Raw genomic sequence first — 14353 nt, 5'->3', positions numbered from 1 at the left:
AGGAAAAAAGGATTTCCACATTCCACGTATACAAAACAAGACATGCCTATAAATCAAAAGCAATATCCATCAAGACAGTAATAAACACTAGTGCTACCATAATTTTTTGCCCTTTTCCATTCACGTCAATCAAGAAAAAACCTAAAGTGTAAGATGACCAAAAAGCTCTCGGCATCTCCTGGCTTTCCCCATCTCTCTGATTTCTCTTATCAACTTAAGATTAGGAAGAGGTCACATTTTAAAAGGATCAGGCATTCAGAATATCAGAGTAAAGGCAGCCTGCCGATTCTTCTTGGTGACCCAACAGGTTAACACAAATTAAATCCGTTTGCAGAAGGCAGCTCGGGGTCAAACACTTACATGAATCTTTCCAGCAGTACTCAAATCAGGCAGTGCAAATCAAGAGAACACAGAAGAATAGGGCTTTTTGAGCTACGCAGGTGTATTTATTTACACAACAATCACAGAGCAAATATACTTTTAGTTAGCACGACATCTAACTTAACGTCCCTCTTCTAACACCAAAAATAGGAACCACTGAAGTAGAAGAAACTCTAGGATTCCAAAAATGAATCAATCTATTTTTCTCTGAGCTGATGAACCTGGAAAACCCAGGGGAGACTCATTTCACACTCAAACCTCACCCACACCTGCTCTGTATCTTTCTACCACCAGAAGGCCAAAGGAAGATATGGATATCCATGAGGGTCACACCACTACCCATGGGCCAGAAAAACTGCAGGGGAACAGACGGGAGACTGAGACACAGAATGTTTGCAACCCATAGCAATGAATTAAATGAAGATATTACAAGGAACACATAAAGAGGAAACAACAGGAGGATTCAGGGTCCACCAGAGCCACAGATGAAGGAGGGAAAGGGAGCATTGTCTCATCCTTGGCTGCCAGTGGTGACACAACTGCTTACAGCCTTGCCAGCCTGCAGCACCAGCTCTCTGATAGCAGCTGCAGGTAGGAACCCTGTGCAGCACCTGCACCTCACACCCTTAAAGAAAAGCAGCTGTGGGTTTCTGCCCATTTCTTTTTACTTCAGGAAGACTGCACAGGCAGTAATGGAATTATTCCATGTTACAACAAAGCAGCAAGGGCACGGGATGCATTCCTGAGCATTGGAAAAGGAGAGTTACCTCCAGCATGGCCCATGGCAATTACCCTAGCATTCCCTTACAACTCATTTTGAGACCAGATATGTGTTGGGGAAGTCTTTTTACAGCTACTGAGTTTGTGTTATGAGTAAATTGCTTTACTGACACCATTGCTGGCAAAGTATCCCCCCTGGGGTGACTTCGAAGTTCTTAGAAGAGTTGTTAAAAGCAGCTCTAAACTCGAAGAAGTAACTCAGACATTGTCATCATTGCTTCCCCAAGAGCCACATCTTGTGAAGCATCCTGGGGATCAAAGCACTGCGCCTTAACATCGTGCTAAATCATTTGTATCGGGTTTGCTCAGTGATGATGTTAGGTCTATTCTGAACTTAATGCGATGAAAATAAGAAATATTCGCCACGAGTTCGCTGCATTATACCATGGAAATGGTGTGATGTAGGAACTGTGCCCCACTGCGTTCAAGGTCAGGTTCTTCAAAACCCATTAAAAGTCAGGTTTGCATGAGATCTCCTTTTACTTATCTCCTCTACGCAGTTACAGAGAGAATGAACTTAGTAGGAAGCTTTTTCAATCACATTCTGCCAATAGCAAGAGCAGTCCTCAGGGCAGGAAAGCTGTTGATAGAACAAGGGAAAGCAGAAACCACAAAGAGAGAGACCCAGTCTTGAGAAATAACAGGGCCTACACATAGAGTGAAGTGCTTCTGGAAACTCTTTGATATCTTCCTTAAGAAAACCAAAACTGTTTAAAAAGAAGCTTCTTCCCCAAATAGTAACTGCAGTAACTGTAATCTAGTTGTGTCACCACTGCAGCTTTTTTTACTGGTGCTGTGCTTTGCAAGGAAAGGAAACCCAACGTACCTTTAGTTGCCAGCCGGACACAGTTGATTTTTGTTTCCTGAAAAAAAAATCAAAAAAAGAAAGGAAAACATCAAGTTGTGCAATTGGCCTATCTGCAATAAACGCGTTTCTTACCGAAAGGCAGTAAAACAAACAAGCATTTTTCTTACGCTTCACCTCTGAAAGTACCACCAACCGTTTGAATGGCACCAAACCCTCCATACTAATGGGTTTGCAATACAGCTGCTTCCCTGACTGCTGGGAAGTTGCGTGTTTTTCCATACTCAACATGAGTAACAGGCACCACGTAACTGCCTGATTTCCTAATAGAATTTACCAGCTAAATGGCCTGTTCTGTGGTAGGCAGACAAGCTTTGGGTCAGAAGTACATGCAACTGTACATCCAATTTTCACGCACCATTACCGCATATTTTGCAAATTGGGTATTTATTTAAACACATGGCAAACAGACACCTAAGCAGTCATTGGAATATTTCAGCCCTCTGATATGTATGTGCAGCAGAACAGCATGTTGCACGGCTACTTCTGCCAAATGAGCCATTCAAACACAACCCTGAGCACCGCAGCTTTTCATTGCAGAGCTGGGATAAAACCCAACACTTTTGTTCAGTGCACCTCAGAGTGCTCAGATCTGTGTAAACAGGAGCTTGGAGCTGAGCAGCAGCGTTGTGTTCTTTGGCTTAGCTAAAGGCTCGGATACAGCAGCCTCCTCAGGCCACTTCCACTGAAAACAAACCTTTCCTGGTATCCCTGTGTCTTCCTTCATTCCACAGCCCTTACTGGCAGGGATTGCTTCTGCACGACACGTGATTGTCATCCAAATCTTCTGTGTTCCTTTGCTTAAGAAACTTTGTCAGGCAGTAATCTGCTGCAGGGCGTTCTTAGCACTTTATGACTTTACATGCTCTTGTGCATGTCTCAGGTGTAATGAATACTGCATAAATTACTGCGTGTGATAATGCCACATTAATATGGATGCTGCCTGGCTCTGGAAACAACAAATGCACTGCTTTGCAGCCTGCTCCATCCTCAAGCAGTTCAACAGAAGCTGTAAAGAAAATGTATTTCATCTGCAACCGACCCTCCTCAGCTGCAGCACTGCCCAGGGGAAGGGGAAAACTGCAGGCACCATGCAGGGAAACACGGCACATGCTCACCCTGCTCCCTTTTCATGCCCTCGCTGACTGAACTGTTCCTTATTCCAGCAAACCCAAGGTATCTCTCCTTGGTGCACAAACTTCTCTTGCCCACAAAGAGCTGCTCTGCACATCCTGTACAACTGCTGGCACCGCAAAGCCAACAGAGCTGCAGAGCACTGCTGCACGGCCATCGCTGCCTCCTGTATAATCAGCCTGAATTGCCAGCTATTCTGGAAACCAACAATCTCTATTACTAGCGATGTTATATAAAGCAGGAAAAACACAGTTTTATTTTCAGAGCACAGCCTCAGCGGATAATGCAGGGAGTCGGAAGGCATCTGATGCACTTCACAATCTACGCAAAGATGACCTGGAAAATCAGCAGTGACGAGTGAAACATAATTGATATCCAGATAGTACTGCTGCAGGCTAAAAGTAGGTGGACACTGGCACACATTGCATGCGTTTGTGAGAAATTTTCCTGTGCATCTGTTGCTTTCCGCTAGCTCTGAAGTGCAACAAAAGGCTGGAGAAATTAGTGCAGAGAAGAGGTGAGAAAACAAAACCCCAAATCTTGTTAACAATGCTGTAATTGATCTCATTTGAGCATGTGCATATTCCTGCACGTTGCCCTCCCACGGGGTAATTTGAGAAGACAGGATGCAGTGTGTTCTGTTTGCATTTACATCTACTAATTTAGCCCAGACAATTGTAGTTATTAGAAGACAGTGATCAGGCACTGCCAAAAGCAAGGGCAATCAATCACCAGAGGAACAAGACATCTGGACTTCATTTCAAATGGTGTCTTCCAAAGAGAAAAGCATAAAAGAAACCTGCACAGCCACCAGGCATCAGCTACTAGGGATGCTGGAGCCTGAAGACCGTAGGTCGGTCTGTACTCCTGATGAGGGCTGATTATTCCTTTGATTTCCATTGACCACCTCATTGATCAACCCACTGCTCCTCTCTTTGATGTCTCACAAAAAAACGAGACCTCCTTCCAATTACTGTATTTTTCTTTGATTAATGCTGACAATCGTTTGCCTGAACTCCTTTGTCAATACACAGAATAAATAGTTCTTCTCTAAACAGTGAAACCATTTGCCCGTAATCACATCTGCTTTCTGAAAAGAGCTCTTCTGGTTTCAGATGAGGTGTTTACCAGAGTAAAAATGTTTCTACTTAACCAACAGCAAGAGGAATAAATAACCCACGTGGATGGCTTGAAGGCATTACAAGAAAAATAACGAAGCAAAAAACTTAAGATAACCAGTTTCCCTAAATTTCAGTCTCCTGGTTGTATCCATGTGCTCTTTCGAGTACTTTGATACACGAATCCCATTTGATTGTACCACAGAAGCTTTCCAAACCCAACCACAGTCACGATCAGAGCTCCCACCAGCTGCAGTAAGATGCCTGCTTTGTACTACGGCTGCAGGCACACGAATAACCCAGCCTAAGATCCCAGCATCAGTGCTGCTTTGTGCTCCAGGTGCTGCCAGGCTATGCTATCATAGACAGACTACGTTCAAGCAGTAAGAGAACAATGAAGGGATGTTTTAATCTAGACCCTGGTACTGGACAACTGTTTCATTTCAGGGTTACATCCACATGCCAGGAGCCTGTTCTGGTATCACAATGAATTCTCCTTCTTTTCAATAGTTTCTTTCCTTTACAAAGAAAGCAAGCTGCTGCCATCCACTCATTATTTAGGCTCCAAAACGGGCATTTCACTGAAGTGCACCGGATGATTATAAGACAGGTTCCTCCTTTGTTTTAGTACTTGGATGGGAACAATTTTCTGCAGAAAGGATCTACGAGGGCAGGAGGACTTATGTTTATGTGACAGCTGCATCTTTACAACCTTAAAGGCCAAATTACTTTTCTTTTTCCTTTTATTTTAAAATGACAGCTTGCTGCTTACAGACTATGAACAATAAAAGAAGCAGAGCTTTCTCATCCATCTGTTTTCAAACCCATCTATTCTTTTTCTTTCCCTTTCCGTTACTCTGATTATGACCCTGCTTTAGTTAAACAGGGCACTCCCTGGCTGCAGCAGTCCCTGCCAGCACCTCTGTGTACCTGCTGCTCCCAGATGCCACAAGTCACCAGGCAGACCCACTTGGGAACAGGCAGTTTGAACTCCTGCTGCTGCACAGACAGGTCATCACCAACCTCCCTCTTGGCACCGGCCATAGCACTTCATATCCCAAGCCTGTACCGAGAACACTTGTAGGCAGCTTCATCCCATGGGATAGGAACTGTCCTTCCATCCTCTGAACATCCTAAGGAACTTTTTGTTGTTCTTCTTCAGTTTTTCCTACGTGTCGCCTCCTTATTCCACTGAGACCAATTGTTTGCTGTCCTTAAAATCACAGAATCACAGAATCACAGAATTATAGGGGTTGGAAGGGACCTCTAGAGATCATCGAGTCCAACCCCCCTGCCAAAGCAGGCTCCCTACACCACGTCGCACAGGTAGGCGTCCAGGCGAGTCTTGAATATCTCCAGAGAAGGAGACTCCACCACCTCCCTGGGCAGCCTGTTCCAGTGCTCCGTCACCCTCACTGTAAAGAAGTTCTTGCGCACATTCGTGCGGAACTTCCTATGCTGGAGTTTCAGCCCATTGCCCCTAGTCCTGTCCCCACGCACTACTGAAAAGAGACCAGCCTCGCCACTATAGCTCCCACACCTCAGGTATTTATAAACCTGGATCAAGTCCCCTCTCAGCCTTCTTTTCTCAAGGCTAAACAGACCCAGTTCCCTAAGTCTCTCCTCGTAGGGGAGATGGTCCAGGCCCTTCACCATCTTTGTGGCCCTCCGCTGGACTCTTTCCAAGAGATCCCTGTCTTTTTTGTACTGGGGAGCCCAGAACTGGACACAGTATTCCAGATGAGGCCTCACCAGGGCAGAGTAGAGGGGGAGGATCACCTCCCTTGACCTGCTGGCCACGCTCTTTTTAATGCACCCCAGAATGCCATTGGCCTTTTTGGCTACAAGGGCACACTGCTGGCTCATGGCCAACCTGTCGTCCACCAGGACGCCCAGGTCCCTCTCAGCAGAGCTCCTCTCCAGCAGGTCTTCCCCCAACCTGTACTGGTGTATGCAATTATTTCTACCAAGATGCAAGACTCTACACTTGCTTATGTTAAACCTCATCCGGTTTCTTACTGCCCAGCTCTCCAGCCTGTCCAGGTCTCTCTGAATGGCCGCACAGCCTTCAGGCGTGTCAGCCAATCCTCCCAGCTTCGTGTCATCAGCAAACTTGCTGAGGGTGGCCACTATCCCCTCATCAAGGTCGTTGACGAAGATGTTGAACAAGACCGGACCCAGCACAGACCCCTGGGGGACACCACTAGTCACAGGCCTCCAGCCAGACACCGCACCGCCAACGACAACCCTCTGCACTCTGCCAGTCAGCCAATTCTCGATCCACTTCACCGTCCACTCATCTATCCCATACTTCCTCAGCTTTGTTATAAGGATGTCATGGGGGACCGTATCAAAAGCCTTACTGAAATCAAGGTAGACTACATCTACCGCTCTCCCCCCGTCCACCCAGCTAGTGACATCTTCATAAAAGGCCACCAGGTTGGTCGAGCACGACCTCCCCTTGGTGAACCCATGCTGAGTACTCCTGATAACCTCCTTTTCTCCCAGTTGTCTGGAGATGGCATCCAGCACAAGCTGTTCCATCACCTTCCCTGGGACAGAGGTGAGGCTGACTGGCCTATAATTACCCGGGTCATCCTTCTTGCCCTTTTTGAAGACTGGGGTGACATTGGCCATCCTCCAGTCTTCAGGCACCTCCCCAGTTCTCCAAGACCTTTGAAAAATTACAGAGAGCGGCTTAGCAATAACCTCCGCCAGCTCTCTCAGCACCCGCGGGTGCACCCCATCAGGTCCCATGGATTTATGGACATTAATGTTTCCTAAGCACTCACGGACCACCTCTTCCCTGACTAAAGGGAAATCTCCCATTCCCCAGATTCTCTCATCAACCACCGGGGACTGGGATTCCTGGGGGAGAGCCCTTTCACTAAAGACAGAGGCAAAGAAGGCGTTCAGTATTTCCGCCTTCTCAGCATCCCCCGTCACCAGAACACCCCCCTCACTTAGTATGGGGCCCACATTCTCCCTAGCCTTCCTTTTGCTGTTAATGTACTTAAAAAACCCTTTTTTATTATCCTTTATCTCCTTAGCTAGATTCAGCTCCAGGTGGGCTTTAGCCTTCCTGGTCGCATCTCGGCAGTCCCTGACTACATTCTTATATTGTTCCCAAGTGGCCAGACCCTTTTTCCACATATCGTGTACTCTTCCCCCTGTATCAAAATGAATCACATGCACAGAGTGTGCAGAGTCTATGGACTCCCCTATAATTTCTACTGCTAGTTCTCCAGGAGGCTCAGCTAAATACCGTATTGACTTTCCTTCTATCAGCTATTTTTAGTATTTGTGTTATCTGGAGAAGTGAGCTTTAACAAAGCGGCTCAGGCTTTTATTATTTACAACAGAAAGTGATTTCAAGGATATTTCATTTATTCAGTGTCCGTATCTCCCAAACTTGAGGCTGACTAGATGATTTTATTCATAATGAATAGGACTACCAGTGCTCAGGTTCATGTCTTCTGGCTCAGGAAAGGCCAGCCAGACATGGAAACAAGGGCTTACCAAGAGTGAAGTGTATCCACAGCTGCTTTACTGCTGCCCAGGAGCTCCAGCACGACATTAACTAGCAGTAAACATCACTGGACAAAATGGTACAGCTGGAATCACAGAACACTGAGGTCCTCACAGCTGTTTGTTTGCAATACCAATGCAGGCAGCTTTAGTAGCACACTGGTTTTCATAATAAGGCTTTTGCTGAAGTGAGGTACCTCACTGGCTCTTTGTGAGCCAACTCCACAAGGACTAAAGTCACTTTCCTACTGGCAGCTCTGTCCACACCCCCAAAATCTTCCTTAACTATGTGAGCAGACCCGTTAGCAACCAGGAATCCAGCCTGAAATCCCCCGATAATAATGAGCTGCCCGACTGTGCATGTAGTACAAGTCATTAGAGAGGAAAAAAAAATCAATGAGAAGCTCTGTAGAGTCCATCATTCCTTCAAAAATAATATTCTCATTGATTCCTGTGCTGCCACTTTTCACAAAGCTGGCCTGAACACATCACTCACCTGTTGGACCACCAGGCTGCTGCAGGAGCAGCTGGCAGCATCCCTCACATCATCTCCAGCTGTGCTACGAAGCCTCCTGCCTCATCTCCCATTTAGAGGAAAAATGGCCAAGGGTTATTGATTGAAACTGTGCCATTACAGCTTTCATTTCAACTCAATGACGTAAAGCACAGCAGCAACAGAAAGGATTGTTAGGAAGCTCTGTTTTCTGAGCTGCTCAGAAGTTCAGGAAGCATCCCAGGAGCCAAGGAATTCTCCCCTCCTGAGTGGGTTTGCTGGATCACTAACTGGGCACCACCTGCAACGGTGGGGACAACAAAATCTGCAATATTTAACTGTGATTATTAATTCTGCGTAAGGATAACATCACCACCCAGGCCGTACCTTTCAGAAGAAGCACCGCAGTGCCGTATTTCAGAGAGGCTTCTACAGACTGAGAAAGCATCATGCTCTGCCAGCAGCCATCTGTAGCAGGTGGCACCAGGACAACCAGCAAACGTCACTTAGCTACCTGGCTGGGATGGCAGGCATGCAGCTCCTGCCAGAGCACAGCAAAGCCAGTTGTCTGCTCTTCCCCCTGTATCAGTTCTTGCACTAGCTGTCCCTACCAGATGATCAGTAACTAACTGTGCTTCTCAACTGGCCAGTTATAAAGCCTGGAGCTTTTGTTTTCTTTTTATATCTTCCCCACCTCCTCTATTAAAATTTGACACCTTTCAGTTCAGTGTCTGGCTTTCAACCATCCCCAGGAGGAAAATCCACGCAGTTCAGAAGCTTTTTGCACAACAGAATGTTCTGTTCATACCCTTGTCTGGAAGCAGCACCAGGCTGACCAAGCTTCATATAACTGCCCACAGAACTCATCAAGATAGCCAGAGCTATCTTACTCCAGCTGTCAAAAAACAAGTGCCACACTGTACAAGAGAAGGCAGCAAAGCTCGAGATCTGATTTTGAAGCAATTTGCTGCGCTTGTTTTGCATCCAGCTGTTAATTATGTCCCTTTCAATGCAACAATCGCAGCTAATGGCTACAGAGCTGACAAGGAACACCAAATGAGCACAACCCTCCACATACAGAGGAGATGTAAAATAACAATGCAGAATTCCTCTACCATCACTACCTCCTCCTAATCAAGCTTTTTGACCAAACGCGGAATGTTTCCTCAAATTAAGCTCCCCCTGGAGCCCTCCATTTCTAAAGGAAGACGTTATGGTTCACTGCACGAAGGCTTCTCATTGCAAGTTCCAGGTGTGCAAACGAAGTTTCATCGTTCCAGATCTGTCAGTGATTAATGAAACTATAGAATGTCCTAATTAAAAAATGAGCGGCGATGCTCTGTTAAGTTTTTCATGTGCAAAGGAACATAAGGCTGGCTTGTAATTGTGCTCAATTGTTACTGCCTCAGATATTCTGCAGATGTGCCTTATCCAAAAATGCCTTCCTGCAGCCATCATTTCTGGTAGGCTTCGTGAAGACCACCACGCTGCCTCAGGCTGTTGATAGAAACGAACAACCAGGACTCTTAAAAACAAATTATACTTGCAAACAGTTCTGGGTATGAAAGAAAACATTTACAGCTGCAAAACATCAGAGGCAAATCAAACCCTAACATTTGAAATGCGTGCCTTAAGGATTCTATCAGGGCAAAACAAGTTCCATGGCCACTCACTTAAGATCTGGATTCCACTCTTGGACAATTCACCTATGTCTTTTTCTCGCAACACTGCACTTTGAGGATACATAAGCACATAATGTACCAATGTAAATTATTAACACGAGGCATTTGCTTGCTCAGACATGAATTCAATGCTTCTCATGCCTCCACAAGCTATGGATTGCTGCATACAGACCTTCTGGATTACTTCTTTCTGAAAGGTCTTTTAGTTTCCTTTCTGAGCAGCAAAACTAATACCTACTTTTTTGAGTGTTGAGCTACAGAGCTCCAGAAAAAGCAGGAGCTGCACATTACTGCTGCCTTACTCCAGAACGCCAAGGAAAGCCCACATTTCCATTCTTATTACCCAGTTGTGGCATATTCGATTGTACTTGAGCAAATAAAAGTTTCTTCTGTCCCTGGGGATCCTTTCACTAGCAATTAACTATCATATAAGGGGGAACTAACTAGACACAGAGATATACATATATCTCACAATTTCCTCTATAGAGCAAAATCTAAAATTGAATTAATTGACGAGTGCTGAATGGAAACTGTATCAACTATAAGGGAAACCAAGGTGAAAAGCAGCACAGTACAGAAGAGATTTGTGCTTGTCAGCCACACAGCTGATACTCTGCAGAATGGTGATAAATGAAGGCAGTAAAACAGCATGACATGTTGAGAACCTTCACTGGCATCGCCAGCCTGTTAAAGGACGGACAGTCCTGTGATGCATGTCTGTGTTTTGGGTATCACAGTCACTATCCCAAGTGGAGACCAAAGCCTTTACCATTCATCTTTGATTGATTTTTGTAATTTTGTTCTGTCAGAGAATGTATTAGAGAAATTATCCATGTGAAAATTAGATTCAGGAAAGCAATGGCAAATATACTAAAAACACCCCCCTACCTAACTTCTTGACTGTGTGTCAATGCTGTAAGTCCCCACAGGAGGCTGGAGTAACCTGTAACATGTACGTGATAACCAAAAGCAACTGGGGAAGTCAGGGGAATGCAGCTGAATGACTGCTTAGATTGGATCTGGCCTGCATGCTGTTAGCTGAGCAGACCTGCAGTAGGGCTGTAAGAGGTCAGTAGGTCACAAGCCACTTCCCAGAAGAATTTAAGAGGGAAAAGAGCCCTCCAGTTTCCTATGAGTGGATCTGTTGGGGCATGATGTGTATTGAGTCTGAAAGTATTTGAGTCTGAAAAAGGGGCAGGCTACGTTTCCCTTGCAGTCTCCCCATTTTAAATTTAATATCACAAAATAACTATATGTTAAAAATACAGCCTATGATATCCAAAAGGAGTAAGAAAGACAGGCACAAAGTTCCCTTTGCCATGAAACTTACATTTTGTTCAAGGTGAAAATCTCAACCATAACTGCTCAACTACGGCATGACCAAATGCAGACTACCAGTAGCCCAACTTAATAGCTTTTGGTAGTTCTCATCTCTCTTCTAAAATCCCCGTGAACTGACGATTGCAAGGATGTAACAATTACATCTTAAAAGGACAACAGCCTCTACTCCGACATTAATACAAGGAAAAAGATTACAAACAATCCACTTCATACACCATGTGCCAACATACGCCCTTTCCATCGCTTGGCACTCCTACAAGTTTCTCACTGCATCTACAGAGAAAGCTGAGTGAAGGACAAGTAGTGGCTGCATAACTCCCATAAGATTTCTGCAAGAAAGTGATAATCAGCAATTAAACTGTCATCTGATGGAGAAGGGAGGAGAAAGAGAGGGAGGCTAGTAGTAGTCACATAGTACAGATACAAGCAATATTCTCTGCACTTACGCCGTTTGCCTTGCTAAGAGCCTGGAAGTATATGCTGTAGCTTTTCAGGGGAGAAAGAGGAGCATTCCAGTAGCCATTGTAGGTCTTGTTGTCGCCCACAGTGAAGGGCTGTGTGACGGGCAGGTTGATGGGCTTCAGCTCAGCTGCAAAGTAGTGAGGTGAGTCAAGGCTGGAGGCGTTCTTGTAGCTCACTGGGATGGAGAAGCATTCAATGATGTCTGCAGCTCTGCGAGCTTTCTGTAGCTTCTCCTCCTTGACAACGAGTTGATAGACACTGGGAGAAGAGGGGAGAGAGGAAGGTAAGACTGGAGTCCCAAAATCCTTAAACATAAAGAGCACTTCCAACAGTGAAAGAATAAAGCAACGTAACAAAAACACTGTTACATTAGGGTGTGATAGCAAAACAGCTCTTGGCACACCAGTAACAGAGGCAATGGCTGCTGTAAGCTGCTTTGTAAGTAAAGTGCTGGTTCATTTGCTCTGTTGCTTTAGCAGAATTACACCTTTGTGAAAGTCAGAACAGATCTCAGTCATGCCACGCTTCCAGAAAAGAAATACCTACTATAGGATCCAGTCAGTAACAGATTTCTAATGTACTGAGCATTCCCCTCCACTCCAGCCAAGTGAAACATGAAGACTTTGCTTGGCCAAGGGATGACTGCAGAAGAGGGGAGCATCCACAGAAAGCAATGCTATCAGCTCTGTTTTGGATAGTTTCAGGGTGCACGAACCAGTTTAGATGACTGAAAAAGATTCTAAGACTGCCACTAGTTTTGGCCCTGCCTCACATCTCCTTTTGTGATACATCCTGGAATGAAAAGGTCTCTAGCAGTGATTCCTGCTGGCAAGTCTCCTCCTACCTTGCATCACTGAAAGGTTGGCTTACAGAGCAGCATATGTGGGTAGGTGGCTTCATCTCTCTCCCAGTTCACTTTTGTTTCAGGAAACAACAACTCCTGATATTCTTTCTAGCTCTATGAAATCCTAATCCTTTTTGATTCACGCTAAGCCTTTGCCTTGTATGACATGTAATAGCAACCTTGTCATTTCTAGCTTGCTATTTCCAGGCTCAAGGAGGTTGCATTCAAATGCACTGTTCTTTTTTTTTTTTCCTATTTGTTGTTGTTTTTTTTTTCTTCTCTCTTTCCAAAGACAGTTAACAAAGCCCTTTAGTTCAATGCCGTTCCAGCTGTGGCAGGTTTAGTGCCTGCTTAACACCACTCACCCCTTTGACAAAGAGAGATAGCACTGCAGTCATTTCACTTTTTGTCAGGATATTCACAGCGCTGCCCTCACCTGCCTGTGTCGGGCTGCTCTTTTGTTTACCTGGACAGGGGAGATCGATTAGGAGATTGGAGGCAGCCAGCAGCAGATCCGTGTCCCTGCTTTCACAGGCTCATTGCTGCAAGAAGACTGCTCAGGAAATCACCTCGCATAGCAGCAGCTCATCAGCGCTTCTGTGGGGAGCAAAGTTCTGGTCCCTCCCAGAGGCAGGAGGCAAAACAAAACCGAGTTCATGTTTCAGAACATGTTACTACTTCAGGGCTGCAGGTACTTGGCACGCTGGGTGGTGAGAGGGAAGCAATGAGCACAGCAGGGCCAGGCCCAAAGGCAAATCATCATTACCAATATGACCGATGGATGAATTGCTTGCTATTAAAACTGTCCTTATGCAGGATGGTACTCACATTTGCTAATGCAGCAGGAGCACCCAGACATATGGACACAGCTTTCAATGACATCCTGGCAAGCACTTTGGAAGACTCTCCTCAATCCTATTGCTCATTGGAGGCTTTAATAGAATATTTTAAACTTCTCTGGTATTTCCTTGCTGATTTCTAAAACAATAAACACGTTTCCCAGCAACACTTCAGGGATTACCACTGAGGACACAGTAGCAGCTTCAAGCAAAAGTGTGTTTAACTTCAACCTCAAGCTCAGCTGCAGAGTTGTAGCTTGCCTTTGGGGACACTGCTCGCTAACAGACTATATGCAGAGTCTTACTCTGACCCTTCACGTTGGCAGCAATAATCCACGATGCTGACAAAAATCCAAGGAAGCTTTTGTTTGCTGACAGACGTACTCAGAATTGTGATGGACATTTCTGTGGGGATTTGCCATATGCTTTCTAACCTAAAAACCGCCTGCTTCCTGCTGCATACAATCATACACGCCTGTTTCTGCTGGTTTTAGATGATGTTTCTCTTACATACATACACACACACAAATCTAATTCTCCTTTCAGCTCACAGGGGTCACAGGTTCTCTCTTCCTTTCTGCCATACTTGCTGTGTGGAAAGGACAGCCTCACTCTTCTCAGTATGCCACATGCAGGCAGGGAGCCCACAGACCTCTCTGGTTTAGAAGGGTTAGTTACCAGGGACATTAATGGCCAGGTAACTGCACTGTTTCCATAATCAGAGAACTTATTTACCTTTGATGACATTCTCAGTTTCCCCCTTGGCTGCTCTCACACCTACTGCATTACCGTATGCGCTCATCTTTATCATGAGCAACACCTCTGATACATACAGAACCTTGTAACAGATACTCTTTTGCCTCTCAGCCATTAATGCACACTTCTT

At 45.3% G+C, this 14353-nt stretch overlaps 1 protein-coding gene across 10 annotated transcripts in view; it reads right to left on the bottom strand.

Moving 5' to 3' along the window:
* PTPRT (protein tyrosine phosphatase receptor type T) overlaps positions 1–14353 on the bottom strand; it is a 405976-nt gene that overhangs the window by 76174 nt on the left and 315449 nt on the right. For all 10 annotated transcript variants that reach the window (XM_072350259.1, XM_072350261.1, XM_072350264.1 and 7 more), the window contains exons 12-13: positions 11769–12042; positions 1988–2024 (exon numbers count right to left, since the gene is read on the bottom strand). In XM_072350259.1, coding sequence (XP_072206360.1) covers positions 1988–2024; positions 11769–12042 — 311 coding nt within the window. The remainder of the gene's footprint in view (positions 1–1987; positions 2025–11768; positions 12043–14353) is intronic.

This window comes from Excalfactoria chinensis, chromosome 15 (genome assembly GCF_039878825.1).
Source record: "Excalfactoria chinensis isolate bCotChi1 chromosome 15, bCotChi1.hap2, whole genome shotgun sequence".
NCBI classification, from domain to species: domain Eukaryota; kingdom Metazoa; phylum Chordata; class Aves; order Galliformes; family Phasianidae; genus Excalfactoria; species Excalfactoria chinensis.
Note: the sequence above shows the minus strand (reverse complement) of the source record. Positions and strands in the feature narration are given on the sequence as shown.